This window comes from Pipra filicauda, unplaced genomic scaffold (assembly GCF_003945595.2).
Source record: "Pipra filicauda isolate LSUMZ 115617 unplaced genomic scaffold, ASM394559v2 scaffold343_size770392_pilon, whole genome shotgun sequence".
NCBI lineage: Eukaryota > Metazoa > Chordata > Aves > Passeriformes > Pipridae > Pipra > Pipra filicauda.
In genome coordinates this window covers 140659-162466 of record NW_024104469.1, presented here as the reverse complement: position 1 = coordinate 162466, position 21808 = coordinate 140659, and the positions used below count along the sequence as shown (strand labels likewise).

The following is a 21808-nucleotide window of genomic DNA, read 5'->3' as shown; positions in this document are numbered from 1 at the left end:
ATTCACAGCTGGAATAATAGATCTTACGGACAGCGGACAATATTACAGCTGAACATATGCAGAAATGCATAAACATATCTTCAAAAACATGTTCTTTGCACCCTACCCAGATATATCATGGACACACGTATAATACACACACACACAGACACACACACACACACACACACAATGTTTCAGAACGATGAGAACCATTCATTATATCAGACTCTCTAAAGTTTCTGCTGCTTTGGGAAAACATGACCCTGAGGAGACATCACACATGAACTTAACAACCAGCAGAAAATGAAACTGTAACACGCTGCATCTTGAAAGCCAGCCCTGAACCTAACTTAATCCCTGCTCTGGACAATGCCTCTGGAGAGACATTAAAACCATGCTAGGTGTTTTCCTGGATTTCCCAGATTCCCCGGAGATTCCTTGGCACTCTGGCTGCAACCATCTCCTCGCTTCGGAAATGTTTCCGGCTGAGTGCTCCCATCCTTACTTCTGCTGCTCCCACGGCCAGTAACAGACAGATCCAGTGGAGCACCATCCGGAGACCTGTCTCCTGCCCTGGCAGCAGGACTAGTTACCTGGGGCAGCTCTTGCTGTTTAACACTCGGACTCCTACAAAACGTGCAGGGGAATGATGTACGGGGCTTTAAGGGTCAAGAGCAGCTTTGCATCCTCCTTTCCCATCCCCAACAAAGGAATTCCAGCAGATCTCGTGCCCCCTAGTGTCATCCCGGCGAACGGACCGACACTGGGCACCACCAAGCACCGGCTACCACCTGGCCCAGGCAGTGCCCTCGCCTATCCCACAGTGAAGCTGGCACCGTGTCCTACTGGTACCCAGACCATAGTTAAATTCCCTTCCTAACAGTTCACGGGAAGGGCAGCGTGAGTTTGCTGTCCTCCCCAGCACTCCTGGGCAGCAATAGCCCCCTGAGTGTCCCCATGCCCAGCACAGTGCCACCTCTGTTCTGCTCTGGAGGAGCCTTGTCGAGGTCTGCCCCACCAGCAGATAGCCCAAACGGTGTCCCTGGCGAGGGGCCAAGAGGAGGAGGCAAAGAGCATCTGCAATGGACACTGTCCAGAATACAACTCCTCCTAAAAATAGATGGACCTTGGAAGGACACGGCCCTTCCAGAGAATGGGAATGCTCCCATGGTTGGAGGTCAGGCTTTGGGATGATAAAACTTCAAAGCACATGAATGCAAGACACCACTGCCTTTGTTTCCCTGTTTTCTCCCTCTGAGAGCACCTGTGGCATCCAAGCTCTGGTCATGAGCATGAAAAGCAATGCACAAAGCCAGCCTAGAACCCAGCCAGCCTGCTCTGACCAAATGACAAGATCCGGTATCTCCCAGGGAAATGCCCATGCTGACTGCAACACTAATGAGTGCAACAGGGACCAGATCCTGCATGCCAAGCACCTAAACATGAGGTATGTGCTGAAAAGAAGCACAGAAAACACGCGTGCCTCAGTTTCCCCATCCATCCAGAAGCCCTGACGCAGCTTGCCCTCTCTTACTTTGTTCATCCCTCCTGTTCAACTATTAGTTCTTGTAGGAAGAGGCACCCCAGGGACAGCGCCTAGACCACCAGCCCCTTTCAGAATCTGCTCGCAGCACTCAAGCAAACCTCAGCAACCCATCACCAAAATTTGGAGGAATTCTCCCCAGGGCACTGACCTGGGTATGCTGCTTTCTTCTGCAACACCGAGCAGGGACTATAGGTTAGAATAATGGGGAAGTAACTCAGTTCAGTGCTGACAAAGCATCACAAGCCCCAGCGGGGTGGGAGGGGAGGAGGTGTCCTTCCCTCACGCTGCCATGCCTGGTATACATCATGTTTAGGGCCAGGCATACGTCACTGACACAAAATGGACAAATTGGAGGGATTTCAGAAAAACGAGTGACAAAAATGATCAGGAGGCAGAGGGGATTGATTTACAAGGGGAGATTGAAAGAGCTGCGATCAGTCTTGCTGGGCTGAGCAAGTACTGACTGCAAGAAGCAGCTGGATGCTAATCTGCAAATGGGATGAAAACAATATGGGAAGGAATAATTTAGTATCTTCATCAGTATTGGGATGAAATGAGGGGGAACTCAGGGCTGAGCAGGCAGGCAAAAAAAACCAAAAATCCCAAACCAATGCAAAAACTCCTTTCCTAGTTATGCACGACTGTCTCCACCAAAACACACAAAGTCCCCAAAACTCTTTCTGCCCAGGACAAGGACCCTTGGGATCAACCAAGCCTAAGAAAGTGTGTGCACGTACACACACACACACACGCACGCACGCGCACATACACACATACACACACAGCCCCTTCCCACCCCTGACTCACACTCAGGAAAGCAGCAGGGCCGCCACGATAACCGGAGAGGATGGAGGCTTCACGCTTGCAGGAAAGCAGTGGAGAGCGAAGGCTAAAGCTGCCGGAGCGGTGGGAAGGTCCCCGCAGAAGGATGCTTTTGCACTCCCTGGTCTTCACAGGGGGAAAGGTGCTGAGATGGCTTCCTGCAAAGTGGCAGGAGTGAGCTCAGCTGCGAGCACTCAGATATTTACACACAAACAGCACATTACTCAGCAACTCCCATTTGTCAGGCGTAATGGCAGCGGCAGCAATAATAAATGACAGAGCTGAGAGACAGGCTCCCCAGGCGCACACCCAGCCCCAGCCTGAGCTGGAGCAGGATGCATTCCTCCAGCCTGCAGGGAATTAACTGAAAGTGGCTAGGAGCTGGGGCTTGCACCCACAAAACTCCTGCTGCTGGCTTCAGAGAGTCAGCCACATCTCCGAAAGCTAAGCCTTGGCTGCACCGTTATTTGTATGTGTATGTGCATCACAAGCTTTGTGGCTCTGAGAGGTACCAGGGCTTCTTCTTTCCAAGTCCAGGAAGTGCTGAGCACCTTCCATGGAGATGGGGAGGGGGATGCAGTGTCCTGGCAGGATTGGGTCCTCTCAGGGTAAATCAAACAAAAGATAATGCACGATCATTAGATCATGGCTTGGCCTGCTCTGAAAACAAGCTCTGATAAACTTATCCTAAAGGGCTGTTGCAAAAAAGTCTGCCAGGCACGAGGCTCTCATTTCCAAAGCTCAGCCTGCCTTGGGAAAGTATACCCTCTACAGTGAGCCCCAGAGAGCTCTGGTCCCAGGACCTTGTCCCAGTGAGGTGCTTGGTCAGACACAAGCATCACTTGCACATCTCCAGATCTCACGGCAAAGCTCTAACTCCTCATGGAGGAGCAGAGCATGGAGCTAGGAGCAAGAAAGGCTGCTCCCATATATTTGCACATTTTGCAGGAAGCAGCCAGAGTCCGTGCCTCGCTGCCTGCACACACAGCCGGTGGGACCAGCAGCAACACATGTGGATCCTGTCCCTCACAGAAGTACACAACATGGTGCACGGAGAGCAGGCACAATCAGAGTTAAATTAGCTAAATCCGAGCAGAAATCAGCAAGTTCCTGAGCAAAAAGCCATCTGAGGAAAGGACCTCCGTGACTATCCCACAAATTAAAACACAAAGAGATGAGAAAAAGAAATCAAATAGTTTTGCAGGCAATCACCTTTCTGCAACCTGCACTCTGTACAGACCCTACACATATGTCCGTTAAGCATGGGGTGGGGAAGGATAAGAAAGTGAAGAAGTGCCGATCATTATACCAAAAAAGTTTAGCAGTTAAAGAAACAATTGCCAGAGGAGCCAGGGAAGCTAGAACATGCAGACCTGGTTCCGTCCCCTGCGAAGGCAGCACAAATTGGCTCACGAGCTGATTGGAGTCACAACTCGTTTTTAAGATTGCAGTGGGGGAAGTCACCAAGATGTGGAAATGTCAGGGAGTTTTGTGCAGCAAAGGGATCGGTGTGTATTATGCAATTCTGGAAAGCAGCCCTCGCACTCATGCTCGGGATGAATTGCATGCCTAGCCCGGGGAGAGCAGTTCCCCAGAAGAGCCATGCAGACGCTTTTTGTATAAAATCACACCACCCCTTCAGGAAAAAAAAAAAAAAAAATTTTAAAAAATCAGCACGGCCACAGCAGAGAAAAAGGCAGGTTGCGCCTTTGGAGAGACGGAGAAGCCTGCTCTCCCGCCCAGGAAATCCACGGGCTCCGGTTTACAAAGAGCCGCCCCGCAGTCCCGGCTCCAGCCCCGTGCGCTGCCGCAGGGAGGGCTCATCCCTCTCAACCCTCAGCCTGGTGCCGGCCGCGATGCCGACCCCGCCGGGCAGGGGACGGGGGGTCCCGCCGCGCCGCCCCACCGCGGACCCGCTGCCCCGCAGGGTGCGAGGACGCGCCGGTCCCCTGCCCCCCATCCCTCCCCGCCGGGAACACACGCACGGCGGAGCAGGAAAGTAAGTTGCCTAAATTGTTTCCTCGCGGGGGGCGGACGCGCGGCCCACGGCGGGGCGCGGAGACGCGCGGGCGCGCTGGGGAAAGGTGCGCGGCTGCAGGGCGGGAGCGAACACCAGACCGGGGCGAATGCGGGGGAAGAAAGCGTTCTCCTCCGCCCTTCTTTCCGCCTGCCTCGGCGGCGGGCACCGGGGCTCGCCTCCGCTGACCCCCGCGCCCGCCGGCCGCCTCCCTCGTCCCGTGGGTGGGGGTTCACCCCGTGCCGCCCACCGGCCCCTGCCGCCCGGTACTCACGGCGCCCTCCTTGCCGCCGCTCTCGGCACTACCCCATGCAACCACCGGCTGCTTCTGCACCGGCTCGGGGGCTATAAGCTCTTTTAAACTCCAGCACATAACCCATGTGACCGCAGAAGCCACTGGTAAGGAGCGCCGGGGAGCCAGCGATGAGCTCAGCCCGCACCCCCCGGCACAGCGCCGGGGACGCGCTCCCGGCCCCGCCGCGCCGCGCGCGCCCGCACACACACACAGACACACACACACAGACACACAGACACACACACAGACCCCATGCTCACAAATATACACACACATCCGCACACATCCACCAGCACGCACACTTCCCCACCACCACCACACACCGGCTCACGCCCCGGCGGACACACCGCCTTTTCTCCCCCACGGATGCTGAGCCGGAGGGAGGCACCGCACACACGCGCACCCCACCAGCACCCGTGCAAACGCACACTCGTGAAAGCGCTGTGGGGATGGAGCCCCCACGCACACACAGCAATCCCCACAAGTCCCCCCACCTCCTCGGAGATGCTGCCCCGAATGGAGGCAGCAGCCTTGCAGCCCCCCCAGGTGCACACGCACACTCACGTGTGCGCAGTGGAAGCGCCACAGGCAGATGCAGACTGACATCACTCACCCCTCTCACAAACACTGCACAACCAAGCACACAACACACACATGGGCTATGCTTTTGCACCCCTCTCACACAACTGATGCACAAGCAAGGCAGCTCACCCACACCTGCACCCACCTTTCCCACTTCAACACAACCTACTGGTGTGTGCTTAACAAGCCTACCCTGCCCATCTATCACACCCTCACTGCTGTAGGGTCCCCTGTAGCATGTAGGAGCATCCTACATCATAGGAAAAGTCGGAGAGCTGTCACATGTGTCCCCTTGTGCTGTGCTCAGTTACTCCTGACAAGGGAGAAGCCCCAGGGATGGCCATGAAACTGGGCCAGGTTGCCCGCTCCAGCCACAGCACAACAGAATTGGGAATGCCAGGCTGAAATGTGCCGAGGGGGTACAGGAGCCGAGTGTGAGGCTTTGGTGTGCAAAAGGCTGGGACAGGCGGGCCTGGCTGGGTAGGTGCAGGCGTGTGCTGCTGGGGTACACCAGCAACACGTGTGAGAAGGCAGAGCTGGCAGGCAGAGGGCTTCGCTGAGAGCTGAGTTATGGAAAATGACTCTTTCCAAGGAATTGCTAAAATTAAAACGGCAGTGAGGCCAAGCAAGCAGGAGTCAAAGGGGAGGGTGAGCAAGGGCAGCCAAGCACCCTCAGGGCAAGGAAGGGCAGGGTGGGCAGGAGGCCACAGAGAAGGCACCCTTGCAGGGCATCCACCCCCCTCCCACTTTTACCAACTGCCCAGGCAATTGCAAATACTTTGAGGGTGAGATTTGGGGAAAGGTTGATTGGCACCTTGGTGGCACTGATTGGGGGATGCCATGGAGCAAGAGACTGGGGGGAATAGGCTTTCCCAGCCACATCCCCTGCTTGACTGCTAGCGTGCAGATAAATACCTCTGTTTTCTCATCCTGGAAGAGACAAATACCCATGGAGAAGCAGCCTGCTCACTGCCAGGGGCTAGATGCCAGAAAGGGGCAGGGACTGGTGCCCACAGGGGATTTTTGGGAGCCCTTCAGAGCCCTGTAACTCATTATGGGAATCCTCTGCTCTTATGCCCACCCTAGTGACTGCGGCAGGGCTGGGGTGCCGCTCCCTGGACATCAGGATTCACCTCGGCAGTAAGGGCTGTTCCAGCTCCCAGATATCTGAGCGTTCCCAGCACAAATCCCCGTGAGTCAGGAAACAACACATGCGAGAAAACTGCAGAGAGGACTTGGTAGAAATACTCCCATTGGCAGGTTCCCACTTTCCCTGGCATCCCAGGACTTCTGGTCTGAAGAAAACAACAGTAGTAACAAAACAACAGAACTTTTTTCCTGATCTTCCTGTTAAAGAAAAAAAACAGAAAGATAGTGTTTTGGGCAAGCCTACAAAAGTCAATCTGTTTTGTTCCAACTAGATATATCTTGATCAAATCAAAGCTACCACCTCTCCCTGCAGTCCTGGCCTTACACAGGCAATGTCACACAGGCAGAGGAAGGGGGCTGGGTGGGAGACAGGTTTTATCTAGTTTTTCATTGATGCTGCTAAAAGCCATTATTAATTGGATGGAAATAATGATGTTTTGTCTCAGATGAAAGTCCACAATAAATTATATGTTTATTGTTACTGGTTTTATCTATGAAGAATAACCAGCATGTTGGGGCTCTGGGGGAATTTGAGATAGATAATAGCAGGTTCTGAAAAAAAAAGGAGGGAAGGAGGAAAACTAAAAGCCAAAAGAAGATGTCTCCAAGGCTGTTCAGCAGGTTGCAGCAGAGCTGGTGAATGACCCTGCTACCTGGAAAGTCAGGACTAGATTGAAGTAGTCATGAAATGGAAGAGGGAAAAAAATCCCAACCCCTTGTTCTCCCTCTTCATCCCTCTGGCCCTGCTGTCAGCCAGGATCAGTGCTGAAAAAAAAAGAAATAAAAGCTGTGCAAGAAGCAGCAGCTCTCAGATGCCATTGGGAAATATGTCAGGAGAGCAGATGGTTTTGTGGGGACAGGAATGGAAAGATACAGAAGCATTAATAGGTCCAGGAAGAGAGCTGGACCCGGGGAAATGATTCTCCACTAGGTTATGAGCCAGTGTCAGTCCATCATGCTGGGCTGCTTTCTCCATCCACTGTACCCACTGGGAGCCACTCGGAGAAAGCAAGGGGCTCATCACAAGCCTGTACACTGATGTGCAACCAGGGCACTTATCACCAAAAATGTCACTCTACCCCATCATGTGCTGCCCACCTGCCTCCAGGAGCGTTGGTACCCCAAGCTAGAGAGCAGATGCTTCGCAGCTGCATGGCAAAAATACGATACAGCTGAGCCATGGTCAGATCCTGAACTTTTGAGGCCAATCCTGGCCAGTTGTAAAGCAATACAGATCTCTTGGACACCAGAGGCCAAACCTCAGGGGACAGCACTGGCCTGGTTTACCCCAGAGCTGCACATATATGAGGTGAGAGTCTGAGCCAATGCCTTTCCAAAGCATTTATTTGATACTTTGTGGCAAACATCTGACTAAATTACTCACAGATTATTCAAACATCGGGAGAGCTGATTAAATGATTACTGGTGAATCATTTGTTCAAAGCAAAATGCCCAAATTCCTACACTGAGCTACTGGCAGGCAACAGGCAGATGAGTTTCAGTCCTCAAAATCCCTGAGCTCACATCAGCCCCTAAGTCTGCACTCCTCGCTCACGGCTTCCCCAAAATATCCGCCCCCTGCCCGACCCCTTGCCACTGGCAGGAGCAAGGTGAATAGGAGACGTGGGGAACCATTCCTTGAATTCCTGCTGGACTTCAGGAGAACAACAACACAGCAGGCTGAGCTAGAAGCCTTGTCTCTCGCCTTTGCACAAAAGAGATTCTCCGGAGGGGGAAAAACCCCACAACAATGGTGAGGAAACGTACAAGAAAACTGCAAAGAAAGCAGCTGACCTTGCATGCCGCAGGCCAGAAAAAAGTACAAATGTTCTTGCAAAGAAGCAGGAAAAGATGGAAGCTATGGAGCCGACGAGCTTTTTACCAGCCCAATTTAATCATCTTCTCAGCAAATGCTCCCCACGAGGAACAAGAGGGGAAAGCAAGATCATGAAAAGATTGCAGGCAAAGGAATTCTGCTGGTACTCCTGGACTGATTAAAATTCCTCAGGACTCATGGCAGGAGAGAATATTTTATGTAAAACCTCACCTTGTCTTTATTAGATTTGCCAAACTTCTTCCCGCGTAGATAGTGGGAGGTGTGTGCAAAAGACAAAGGTGGAGATAATAAGTTCAGGACCTGGCTGTGGCTTTCCAGCCCGTTACCCATTTCTCTGGGAAGGGTGATGGTGGTGAGCACACAACAAGGTGTAAGGAAGGAGAGGCTGTGGGAACTCCCCAGAGCCCGGACAGAGTGTGATGTGCACATGTGTGCACAAAGGTTTATGCAGAAGAAAACCCTGTCCTTGCATGTAGACCTGATTACAGGCATCAAGTGGCTTGGAGATGAGTGATTAGCATGATTTAGGATGCAGAGGGGTGCAGAGGGAACGAGGTCTCATCTGAAATAAGTGAGTAAAGTTTCCATGTTCATCAAGGATGTCAGGTTCAGTGCACACTGTTACCAAACCACTCTGGGAAAACAGAGATTGGCGTGTGGCGAGACCCCTCACTGCTACTGCTGGGTAAGATATCGATGACAAAGTACTGCCTGACACCTGTTATAAATAACGTTTGTCCCATCACCCACTCAGCACATGGCCCACTGCTGCCAGCTCCTCGCTCGGAAGAGGCTCAGCATGGAATGAAAGCCATATTTAAAATACATTTTCGCATATGTCTTTCTGAGCAAGGAACAACAGGAGAGGGGTCTGGAAAAGGTTTCCCCCAGCACTTTTTTCCCTGTGGTGCCAGAAGAACTAGCCCATGAAATCTCAGGCAAGAACCAAGACTTTAAAGCAATCATGTTTTGCATCACTGTTCCATGAATATCCTGAATTACAGGATTAGTGTTGCAATGCTCCTGGAACGGGGAAATCATCCCCATAATCCTGGGTATTTGCCAGGTGGGGTGTTTTTTCCTCTTGGATCAGGACATCTTACGGGGGCTCTACAGTGCTGTCCCACTGTTAGGGTCAGGGGCCATGGAGGTGTCCAGAGGGAATGTGGCTGGCAGGAGGCATACCTGGACTAGTGCTCTGCCTCAGAAGGGGTCCCAGGCATCCTGCCTCCAGCGCTTTCTGTAACACGTTTGCACCCAAACCACCTCAAGGTCTGCAGTCTGTTATGCATGGCAAGGGGGCTCTCATTGCCATAGGGAAAGCAAAGATGTCCTGATGGTTGAGGCTCTTGCCTGGATTGGGAGCCCCTGCCGCAAAACCCTGCCATTCACCAGCCATGTGCGAGCCCATCCCAAGCTGTGGCCGATGCCAGCAGGGCTGTCTCATCCTGCACGATCCGCCTGTGGATTAACACCTCGAAGCAAGCCAGCATCTGCTGCAGCGTGGATCCTTGCTCTGGTTGTGGGACTGGCTTCTATCACAAGTCATCTTCCTCACATAGAAAGCAGAAGCCAGGGATTAGAGCGGTTTGAAGTTTTTAACATGAAAAGGTCGGGTTTGAAAGAAAAAAGTGAAAGAACTGCTTTTTTAATGTCTTTTGGTGAGGAATTTGAAAAACTCCTACCCCTATGACTTTCTAAAGGGTTGAGGGTTTTGTGTTGTTTGTTGGGTTTTTTTGAGGGGGAAAGATTAATTTTGATTCACTTTCTCTCTTTCTTGCCTTCAGCTGAAAAGCACAATTTCCCCAGAAACCCACATTTGGGATAAATACAATATTGCAGCTAAAAAAATTCTGGGAAATGTCAGGAAAAATCAAAGGTGACTCAGTTTCAAACTCTGCAAGTCAGAAACACCTGGGAAACATCAGTGCCGGGTGTGGGAAGCAGGGGATGGAGAGAAGGGAGAGCTTCCATCTCTAACAGCAGACTCCATGAGCTGCCATCAGAGGAGAGAGCTACAGTGGGAAATACCCATCCCAAATATGATGCCTGGAAAATGATCCCACCACTACCACCATTCCTATGCCCCCCACTGTTTGCCCCTCAATGAGTACAAACCTTTCAAAGACGCATTTTATTAGAGCGATTTGCTGGGTTTCTCCTCCTTAGCCTTGAGGATAAATTCCTGTAAGTCCAGAAGCTCAACCAAGCAAGTGAAACCCTCTTGAGCTAAGCCCCATCCTCACCCCACAGCTCCTTGATGCCTCTGTGTGGGGCACATCTATACCATGAGGACAGTTAGTGGCTCCTGTGGCCACCAGCAAAGTCAGAATGGGCACTGCTATGCACCATATAGCCCTTACATAAAAAAGGAGAAATACCCCCTCTTCTTTCTGTTCCTTCATCCTCTGCCATCTTCTTCTTCTTCCATCTCTTCTTCTTCATTATCCATGTTCCAACCATCCCTTCCTTCAGACTCGCCACTGCCAAGACCAAAAGTGGACAAATGTTTGCTTTTCTCTCACACACCTGGCAAAATCACAGGGTGTTAAGGCCACCTGTCTGTTCATCCCATGTTGAAATGTTTCACTTGTGACCCTTCAACACTGTTTGTTTTTCTTTTCAGCACAGATTCATTTGGCTCCTTCCTAAAGCTGAGCAGCCCCTTTCTTTCAAAAAATGCCAGAATGGGACATTGAGTCAAATTGCATAATTGCTTTATATCATCTCCTCAGAGCAGATCTGAGAATTTCCAACCAAAAAACATCTTCCCTTCCATCCCTTCTCCCCAAAAATAAAAGCCAGACAGAAGCTAACAAAACAAAACAACCAAACAACCAACAAAAAACAAACCCTCAGGAAAAAAAAACAACTGTCAGACAGCATCAGCTTGGAGTCTTTTATCTGAGTCCAAACACAATCTGTTTTCATGAGAGAATTGATGGGGGTCTTCTCACTGGATTTGCCTTATATCCCATTTTGGGAACACCTTGCTGCCTGGGACAATGCACCACTAGGGAGCACAAACACCCATCCTGGGAGTATTCAACAGTTATTTGGCAAGAAGACCTAATGGTCCAAATATTCTCCCTTTAATGCAAAACTATCCTGACCAAAACTTCAGCTGGGACTTCCTGAGAGGTGTTGAAAAATCTGGCAGGGTGTGGAAAAGCCCATGAAATTTCCTCGGGAAATTGGGCCAGCATTGCAAAAGGCTGCCGAAATCTCTCAGTTTCATCCAGGTGGAGATTCAAGTTCTCATGAGAAACAAGAAAATCTGCATCTCCACTGATACCTCGATGTGAAACAGCAAGTTAGCAAAACTTCAGGTGCTGTAAATTTTGATTCCCTGACAGCCACTTTAGCAAAGCTTCCCACCTAGAATGAGGAAAATTAATTATGCTTGCACTGCTTCTTTGTTTGAACTAAAAACAAGCTTCTAGGAAAGTTTTGGGTGTTTATGGAGCTAAAGGAGGCTGCATTAGAAATATTGATGCTCTGGAGGGTTCAAGGCAGAGTCTGAGAATGCAAACCCCATTCTTCAAAGGGCTGTTTTCATCCCCTAAGGTCAGGCACAGACTTCCCCCCCCCCCCCCCCCCCCCCCCCCCCCCATCCCTCCTTGCCCGGATGCTCAGAGAGATTTGCCATCTATTCCCAGCGATCCCTTGCTCACCCGCTGCCTCCATAGCAGCAAGTTTCTCTTGGCGTGAAAGAAATGCTGCAAAGCGGCGCGGATGCAGCCATCACAGGGGACAAGAGGAATATTTTTTCAGCGGGGTCTCAGGGGAAGGAAGGGAAAAGACAAATAAAAGGACTTTTTTTGGCTCCGGCAGCTGCTGGGAGCGGCAGTGCGCGGCTGGATGGTTCTCCGTGCCTGCAGTGCCATCTCCCGGCAGGGCCCGCTCGGGGACCGCAGGAAGATGCTCGGCGCTCACGGAGCGGCTGCGGGAGCCCTCGAGTGTGGGCACATGTTTTGGGAAGGCAGTGCTCGTCCTGGGATGCTTCCCCCCAACCTACCGGGGGCAGGACTGAACGCCGAGGGGCTGGGCTTGCAGGGAAAAAAAAAAAAAGAAAACAGTACAATTGTCTCAGGTTTTTTTCCTGCCTTTATAGTAAGAGATGCTTGTGTGTGGGGTCTCCAAATGAGACAGGTGTTCTCTGATGGAACAGAATGGAACAGAAGGGGAAGAGTGCTGGACATTGCAGCACGGTATAAATGAAAGTACCCCTGAGAAGGTCTCAGGGTGTCTGTGTGCTGTCCCTACATTCTCCCCCTGACTTTTGCTTGTCCCTGCAGCAGTGTGGGGAAGCAAGGGCTTGTCCTTTTCATGTGTCTTTAAAGTATCAAGCAGTGAGTCCTGGACTCTTTAGGCACTCCTGGGAGAGCAGCAGTGATATGATGGAATAGAATGGTTGAGAAGGACCAGTTTCCAGCTCTCCAAGTGGTTCTTGCTCTATCAGATGCTTTGAGCACCAGTTTTGCTTCTGGGAGTGTGTACTTGGGTTTTGAAGTGGGGGCGCTTACATCTGAGACCTGCACTGGCTTCTGAAACAGGGGTGTATTCAGGACAGGACAGAAGAGGGGGATAGCAGACATCCCAACCAGCTAGTGAGGCTGGTGTTCCCCCAAGGATATAGCAACCCATCAGGTAGACAGAGGAAAGAGGAGAGATCAATGAACAGAGAAGCAATGAAATTTCCTCATGGGGCTGAGACAGCCCAGATCTCAGTGTGCTGGATCCCATCTTGTTCCCACCAGTGGTCCCGCTCAGCTTTGGCTGTGCCCAGGTTGTGCAGTGTGCCATGTATCCATCTCATGGGCTGGATTCTTCCCTCAGGCTCCTCTGAGCTGGCCAAGGAGCAAACCCTGATCTGGGACTTCACTTTCTCTGCCTCTCAGCACCTCCCTAGAATCTGGATCTTGTCATGGTCAGGGAACAATGTCCCCCACCCCAGTCAGCACCATTTTAAGCTCCAGCTCTTGAATGTGCTCCAACTCTGGTACACGGGGTGTAACAACTTCTACCATATCACTCACTGTTGAAACAAGTGATAAATAATTGCAGTGACCTCCCCTGTAGATCACAACTGCACTTAGAGACCTCTCTGTGGAGGTCAGGGTTCTGGATGAGGTGTGTTGTGTGTACACAGTGCTAATTTAAGTAGGGATAGAAATAAAAGCACATCAACTCTTATTTTCAGACAATGGTCTGAGAGGAAAGCAGTGACACCATTCTGCCCAGCAGTGCAGACTGAGCTCTTGGATTCCTTTCCCTTCTTTTCTGGCTCAGTATTTTGGCTTTTCATCCCGGTATATCCTTCAGGCTCTGGGAGCCCTGCACCCAAAAGTGGGTGCAGAAGCAGGTCCCTCACTATCTCTAGGGTAAGCACAAGGCATCATTTTATTCAAAGAACTGATAAGTCAGCTTAACTTGCACTTATGGACTACAGAAGAGTGTGAGGGACTTGCTGTTCTCTATCAATACAGACTGCTTTCCTAAGAAAGGTACAAAATCCTGTGCTTAATGCAGGAGTCCTCAGGCTGGCTGGAGGGACCAGGTTCACACAAAGGAAGAAGTCAGACCAGATGGGCAAAATGGCCCTCACTGTCCTAAGAGTTTACGAATGCAGTTTAAAGTCTTGGGAGCTCTACTTCAGTCTGATGGTTTAAGCAAAAAAAAAACTTTTGAATTTTGATTCCTTTCCCATTCAGCTAAATTCCAATTCAATTTCTTCTGGACGAGTTTATAATCTTTCTCCTGCCAACCAGGCGCTTTAATCTCTATCATTGTCTTGTTGCCCATCTAGTTTAGGCTGCTTTAGCCTTTTCCAAACAAACCCAGTTGAAAAGGGCCATCTCAGGACAGGCAGCTCTGCCTGCCAGCCCCCAAGCCCTATGTGCACTCTGCCAGGAGCAGGTAGGGGTTGTGGAGTAAGGGGCTGTTTGGCACTATGCTCACCACCATGGTTAATATCTTGTACCCCAAGCATCCTCTAAACTAAAAGCAGGGAGGAAAAGAACTGACAGGGATAGATTAGTGTTGGCTGCTGACAAGGAATCAGCCAGGCAAGAAAAAGAACTGGAAAGAGGAGCAAGATGAGATGTGAATGCACTCAGCTGCAGGGGAACAATATTTCTTGCAACAGCAATGAACTCAGTAACAGAAAAAGGCTTGTAAGCATCTTGATTTTTTAAAGTATGCTCCTGCTGCTACTGTAACAGCATACACTCACATACAAAACGTGTTTGAGAGGAGTGTGAGAAGCAGGAGCACAGTTCCCAAGTAATTTTATTTCTTCCACAAAGATCTGCAGCATGGGAGCAACCAGCACAAGCTGCACCGTGATCTCACAGGGGATGTGGTCAGCACAGTATACACCAAAATGCCTTCACTTACGGAGGACTGTGAGTGAATGAATGAATGAATGAACGAATGAATGAATGAATGAAGAGCCTGTGATGGTTTCCTCGTGGACCAGAGCTTTTTCCTCTTGCCTCTTGTGAAGGCTGCTGAGAGTTTGCAGAGCAGAGGTGAGGGAGGGAACACAGCTAGAAACAGGCAGCAGAATGATCAGATGGAGTCTGGAGGCAGCTATATCTGCATCAAGCTATTGGAAACAGTTAATTTGAGGAGGAGGACAGGACACTTTCAGGAAAATTTCAGTGCCTGTAGTATTGGGCGTGCTGGCCCTCTATGGTGTGGTCCTGGGGCACCTTTCAGCAGCACAGCTCTTGCATTCTGTACCTTGTCTCCATCATCAGATATACACAGCCCTATTCTGTGCTTACATTTGGGGGGGGGGTCCTGATTTGACAGCACCTCCCACAAGCACTCCTGCAGCACTACCAGGCTGGCTTGGATGCAGGACAGGGAGCACATCTCCCATGACATGGACAAGGCAATTCTCCATGCCAGGCAAAGCGCAGGGCAGGCAGAGGATATGGGAAGTGATACATTAAATCCTTACTTATTGTCTATCCACAACCCAGACGACATGGGTGGGAAGAGCGCAGATGCCACAAACATTAAAGGTTTCTCTGCTGGGAAAGCCTTTCTCTGCTCGAGCTCCTCTCAGCAAGAAGCGACACTCGATAAAACTCTTTCAGCGGTGCTGATGGCAGACTGAAGTGAAGCAGCAAACACAACCCCAGCAGGAGACCGTTTAGGTTATTATTTTAATTAATTGCACATGTAGTTAAACTGAAAGAAAAATAGAGACGTGACACCCAATTATTCAAATCAGTTTCTGCCAGTCACACACGGCTGCTGCTACCAGAGTCCCAGCACAAAGCTCTGCCCTCTGCTATCCCCAGAAATACCAGGTATTTGCATCTCAAGGTTGGCAAGCTGTTGTCATGCAACTTTTCTTGCTGTGCAAAAGGGATGAGGAATTGTAAATCTACCAGCGTGATCCCACGGGGAACTTCGTTTCCTAGAGCCGGGGAATTAGCCTCTCCTATGGCAGACTTTCCCCCTAAAATGTCTCATTCTTCATCACGCAGCACATACTGCTCCAGACAAGCTTCCTAGTGACCTAGGAAGGTGCTGGAAGATGCAGCCCCATAGCCAGGAGAAGGGCTCTGTGAGAACAACAGGCATGGAGCTCCTGAAGGGAAACACCCTCATAGCAATGTCCAGCTCTGAGGAGATGTTAACCCAGCTCCAATCACTTGGGGTGAGTTCAGGAAGTTACAGCAGAGTGCTTCAGGCTGGGAAAACTGAAAGTTTTCTTCTGCAGTGAACAAAAATGTGAAAATGAGGCTGTCAGGCTTTTCAGGACTGGAGCTTTTGAACATAATTCCCCCTCGGGAGCAGGCATTGCGGGTATTTACAGCTGCCAGTTCCTGTTCTCCCACCATGGGGGCAGACATGCCTATTTCTGTCTGTGATGCCAGGCACAAATCCCTCTTGAGCCCCCAAGAAGCAGCCCTGCGGCTGTGATCCCCAAATGGGCTCTTAGTGACCAGGTGGTTTCCTGATTTCCTGCAGTGCTTTTCCCCCAAAGCAACAGCTCAGTGAGATCTCTGGTGATATCTCTGCTGTAGAAATACCAGAGATTGCAGTGGAAAGGAAAACTTCCATCTCCGATCACCTCTGACATGTCTGGGAAGTCCAGTGAGGCCAAGCATGAGGATACTTATCCCAGCCCACCTCAACTCTGCAGTTCCTCTGGGTGCAGCCATTTCTCCTGTATCATCATCCATGACACCCAGTGGGGATGAGAGCTGTACCAGCAGAATCAGGCAGACCCGGTCCTCAGGGGACCTGTTGCCTAACCAGGGCAGGTGAATGGGTAACTTGCCTGATTTTATTCTATTTTTTAAAATCAGTCTGGTGCACTCTGGTGATCTGCCTGTCCTTCTGCACCATTAGCTCGGTGGAACAGGCGCCAGACTCTCCCCTATGCCCATGTATCAGCTACTTCTTCACTCCAGCAGTCTAGCTGATTAACAAGTACAATTAAACTTCCAGCTACGCTCCTCCATTTGCATTTCACTTTGAAGTTTGTGCTTTCTGTTTGAGAACTGGAAAAGGTTTGGTATGTCCCAAAACCAGCTGTTTTTTTTCAAACTATGTTAGTTAGTTCGACTGAAGATGTTAAATTTCCCTTGAATTCTGGTCCTGTCTAGGTGCTTGAATTGTCACACCACCCTCTTCCTATGTGTGCAGGTAAGTTTCTTGTTGCATTATTTTGGAAGGTGTCCCTGGCCATGGCAGGGGGGTTGTAACTGTATGATCTTTCAGGTACCTTCCAACCCAAACCGTTCTGTGATTCTGTGATTTTATTCACTGCGAATAGAAAATCTTCTATATATCTATCTTCAGAGAATATCTTCTCTGCCTCCCCACACTATCTCACCCCATGGTTCCACTATAAGCCCTTCAGGGCAGATGCTCTCCCTGGACTGTGCTGTGAAGAGATGGGAGAACAATCACACTTTAGAAACGGATGGAGTTAATTAACATCATTCACCTTCTCCTGTTAGCGTCTGTCCCAGCAAGGCTGGCTGCAGCAGTGCAGACTAAGGATCTGCTGCAGCCTTACGGGGCACCATTTGAGGTCTGCACCTTCTTAGCTGCCAGATCTGTCCTAGCTGTCTGTCCTAGCTGTGGACACCAGCCTGTGTCCTGGGGAACAGTGTTCCCCAGCATGTCTGCCCCATGAAGAACAGCACTGCTGCAGTGCAGGTGCTGCAGAGCTGGGGGTGGCGCCTGCTCCAGGGGGGCCCTGCCAGCTGCTGTACAGGTAACACATCATCAAAGCATCATTTTGCAGTTAACAGCTTCTAGGTGAGGCTTTGATCACAGCCACCTTGTTCCCAGACCCCACAGTTCCTCCTTCCACCTTCTTTACCATTACAAAGACATTTTTAAAGATTGAGAGATTTCATTTTTCAATCAGTGCCCTCCTGGAGCAGTGCTAACACCTCTCCTTCCCACAGACCTGGGACGCAGGTCCCACCCCACTCAATTCCAGCTTAAACCCCTGCCCTGGGTTTAGCCTGCCAATCTGGTAACTTCTTTAGAGAGGACAAAAAAACAGGCTAAGGACAGAATGTCTCCTTCTGCCTTCATTGGAACAATTGTCATTAACAAATATACCATCCCACAGCTACATACATAGTAACACTGCTTTTCTCAGTTTCTTCTCAAATTTAAAAAGACAGCTTTTAAAATCCAATTAAATCACTCTTGTAGCCCTGCCTCATACACTGTCTGTGTCACCAGTGCAGTGACAGACAGGAGAGAGAGTTTTTGGGAAGCTGGAAGGCTTCTTGCTGCATTGAGGCAACTCTCAAGCTCTGCAGCTGCCCCAGGCTTTGGCTCCATGCTGCAGCCTGCACGAGAAGTACCTTCCCCATGGAATTATATCCCCCCAGGCCCATCAAGATGTAGGGACAAATGCAGCACCAGCTTGGGATGCTCAGGCTTATGTACCTCTTTTGCCTGAGGCAGATTTGCAGCAGTTATGGTCCATCTCCTGTGCAATGTAAATCCAAAGTTAGCTGTGCCCTCAAAAGGTGCCTTTCCCCTTCTGAAAGTGGTGGAGTAAGTGCTCAAGTCTCAAAACTTCAGAAGTCATTCCGTGTCTGTTTTCTTTTGCTTGTCGTTAGATACAGAGTAAAACAACCCTTCGCTGTCTCCTGTTGAGGTTTCACATGTACCAGGGCTGTTTCCAGACACCTGGACATCTCTATGGGGCAGCCCATTGCGGAGGTAAGGCACAGCAGTGCTACCACCTTGTGGTGTGACAGCCCTGAGCTAAATGCAGTGCCACTCTGGATGCTGGTGAGACTGCAAGCCTGTCAGGACCTTGCTATATGTGCCATGGGGGCTTGTGCCTGCCACTGACCAGCTCTGCCCAGAGACAGAAGCAAGCACAACCTGCTGGTGTCTCACAGGTAGTCCCTTTGTTTTCCTTCTCATGCAGGGCTGATCCAAAATGGTGGGAATGGACATGAATCCCTGTGGACCTCCTTAATACAGAGTCAATCCTGAGGAAGGCCAGAGAGAAACCACTTTCCAGTGATGCTCTAGCAGCAGTAGCTCTCCAGAGGCTGTGTGCAGGTGTTTTCCTCTCCCATCTCTCAGGTGAGGAGAAGCAAGGCAGACCTGAATATAGGAGGTTCCCCAGACCATGCAGTGACACAGACATGAGGAAGAACTGCTGAACTGGTGCCTCATGCCCCACCCTCACAGGGCAGAGTAAGGTCTCACTGTTTGGGTGGGCTGGCCAGACCCCCAGCTTCCTGAGTGACCATCAGGCCATGTAACAAACTGAATCAACTCTTCCTAAGTCCACCAGGCTTCCACCAGCCTTTCTGGCACAACCAGTGACTGCCAGCACAGGCTTATCCACCTTCCTCATCTTCCTCAGCACCCAGAACATGCTTCAGTACATGTGTGGAAGTAGCATTTCTGCTTGTGAGGGCTTGGAAATTTTGCTTGCAATCCTTCCTCAAATGAACAGCAGCACCAAAAGAAAAGAAAAATGAAAAAAAACCAAAACCAACCAACCAAAAAAAACCACCAACAAACAAAACCCAGCTCTAATATAGGACTTACTGCAGGCTTACTACAAGGAGTAAAAGAGAAACTCTCCCAGGTCCAGCCAATTTTCTCTTGCCTCCCTCAGAAAGCGGGTGACTGGTATCAAGGTGAATCTGGAGCCCAGCATTCCTGGTAAAAATCCAGCCCCTGCCACAAGGAAGCTCTTTCAAAATCTGTGTAGGGAGCAGTGGAAGGAGCCCATTCCTCACAGAGGAGATGGTCCTGATGGAAAGATGGCCCCGAGGAAGGGCAGGCTTGGCTTGGGACGATGCCTGCGGACGGCTCAGATTTGTTTGCAACAGGCAAGTTTTCCAAAACAAAAGAAGAAACTGTTTCAGTAGAATCCAAACCTTTTGCCAGAAAAGTATCATTTTGGTAACATATTTAGGGGAAATCATTTAATTTAAAGTTTAGATTTATACTTTATATTCTATTGTGATTCACTCACAATATGTTATGTAATATATATCACACCCCCAATTTGCATGCTGAATTTTAATATAACAAAAATGCTGAGAAAGTGTCGCTTCAATTTTCCAGAACAGCCCTGAGGAATGTTTGCTTGACCAGAAATTTACATTTTTCATTCCTACTTGGAAAAACAACAACAAAGAGGTCGATATTTCCCACGAAACAGGACTCTCGGGCTCCGACCCGCTCTCCTAGACAGTCTGGGGAGAGCAACTTTAAAGGCAGGGCAGGCAAAATACTCTTGATGCTTTCTGTTCCCTGTCCTGTCCCGTGCCGTAACAACTGATGTCTTCAAAAGAAACAGCTCCTCGAAGTCGCAGGAAGAGCAAAAACCCTGAAACAGACCCGTCGTGCCCCGAAACCATTCCTCTTCAGAGAGCACTCCCTCTGGGCAAATGAACTTCAAATAATTTCTCCCTCTCTCCCCCTCCAAAGAAGCCCTAATGACACCTTGTCCGTGAACTTAATATGTTTTAAACTATCTCCATGCCTGGCCACATACTTGGAATGTCCCCTAAGGACTGCTAAAAAGTCACAAGCAGGAAAAAAAAAAAAAAAAAAAAAAAAAAAAGCTTCAGTCTGGGTCCCAGGGCTCCCACCCCCGCGCGGAGGGGAGGGTTTGCCGGTGCTCAGCGTTACCTTTCGCACACCAGGACGAGGCTCCTGGTAGATGGAGCCGGGCATGAAAGCAGCTCCGGGACATCAGACTGTGTTTGAACTTTTCACCACTTTCCTCCCCCCCCTATCCCCACCACCATCTTGAGGGGGGATTTTTTTTTTTTTCTTTTTGGTTTCAAAAAAAGCCCTTCAGGAAATGATTTAGGAGCAGAGAGCATGGTCAGCTAATGGGCTGCAGCTGAGGCAACGCGGGATTGTGCTTCTGTCCCTGCGGCAGCTCCGCGTGCGCGAGGGGCTCTCCTCCTGCACACGCACGTGCCCACAGTCGCCTGGCACATCCCAGATCCTTGGTCAGGCAGACCTGGAAGCCCTTCGGAAAATAATCAAAATCCCCAAACCCTCCAAACAGCAGCTGCCCTCCACGTGAGTTGTTGAGAAACAGAGACTAAACAACTTGTGCTCTTCCCCTCCAGCACTTGCCTTGTGTCCCTGCCTTGCCCTTGCTCAATGTGCTCCCAAGTGCCCCTACAATTACAAACCAGCACTTGCTGCCCAAAATGCTGTATGTTTGCTGCAGCCCCGGGCTCCGGGCAGAGCTGTGGGTTGATATCAGGGAGAATCAGGGGCTGGGAGTGTTTACAACTTCCCCTCTGTGGGTTGTCCTCCCCTAGAAAAGCAAGCCAGTCTTCAAACACAAGCCGCACAACAGCAGCCTCTGCCAAGTGCCATCTGTCTGGAAAGTGCAAAGGCTTTCGGAGTCACATATTGCCCTGCTTTTCCCCCCACCCATCCATCACCCTTGCCTAGAACTGTATCCTCAATTCCACACCGATTTTAGAGAGGCAAACCACATCTTACCCAGAGTCCTGGTGCTGCAGGTTTGTCTTTTGAGGGGAATAAGGACGGTGGAGATAACCCCTCCCAAGACAGCAAATTTCTCTTTTAGACCAACACCCCTGCCTGTTAGTTGCAAAGGTAACTGGCACGGGTGATGGACAGGACACAGGGCAAGGGCATGTTGCTGCTGGGAGGGCATCAGGGTATGAGAGACCAGATCAGGTCCCCATGCTCTCCACCATGCTTAGGAGATGAAAGCATCTGCTTCCAGGAAGAGAACATCCCTCTGATGATGCCACTTGGACAGCAGTGCACATGAAGACACCTAAATATGTATTAAAATCAGTTGTACCTTTTAGGTTACTCCTAGAAATTATTTGTTTTGAGCCTACCTTATAAAGAAAGACTCATCTATGGGTAGAAAGAATCCTCTGTCATGCCTGGCCATTGAATAAATCCTGGCATTTCCCACATGGATCTCCCTAGCTTTAAATTTGCTGTGGATGGAGAGGATGGGTGACTGCCCTTAATATTGGTGGCAGCCAAAAAATTATGAGCCTGCTCTCAAAGGCCAGTGCCACCACCACGGATAAAATT

At 50.2% G+C, this 21808-nt stretch overlaps 1 protein-coding gene and 1 long non-coding RNA gene across 5 annotated transcripts in view; one reads left to right on the top strand and one right to left on the bottom strand.

Annotated features, from left to right (window-relative positions):
* CNTFR (ciliary neurotrophic factor receptor) overlaps positions 1-4756 on the bottom strand; it is a 202381-nt gene extending 197625 nt beyond the window's left edge. The window contains exons 1-2 of one of the 4 annotated variants that reach the window (XM_027722244.2): positions 4642-4728; positions 2336-2508 (exon numbers count right to left, since the gene is read on the bottom strand). Coding sequence is in view for 1 of the 4 variants with exons in the window: in XM_027722242.2 (XP_027578043.1) it covers positions 4642-4740 (99 nt within the window). In the remaining 3 variants the exon portion in view is untranslated. Of the gene's footprint in view, positions 1-2335; positions 2509-4641 lie in introns of those variants that run through there. The other 3 variants (XM_027722242.2, XM_027722243.2, XM_039384258.1) reach the window with 3 other exon arrangements.
* LOC120323789 overlaps positions 4054-21808 on the top strand; it is a 53395-nt gene continuing 35640 nt past the window's right edge. Inside the window, exon 1 of the long non-coding RNA XR_005564634.1 lies at positions 4054-4349. This is a non-coding gene — a long non-coding RNA (uncharacterized LOC120323789). The remainder of the gene's footprint in view (positions 4350-21808) is intronic.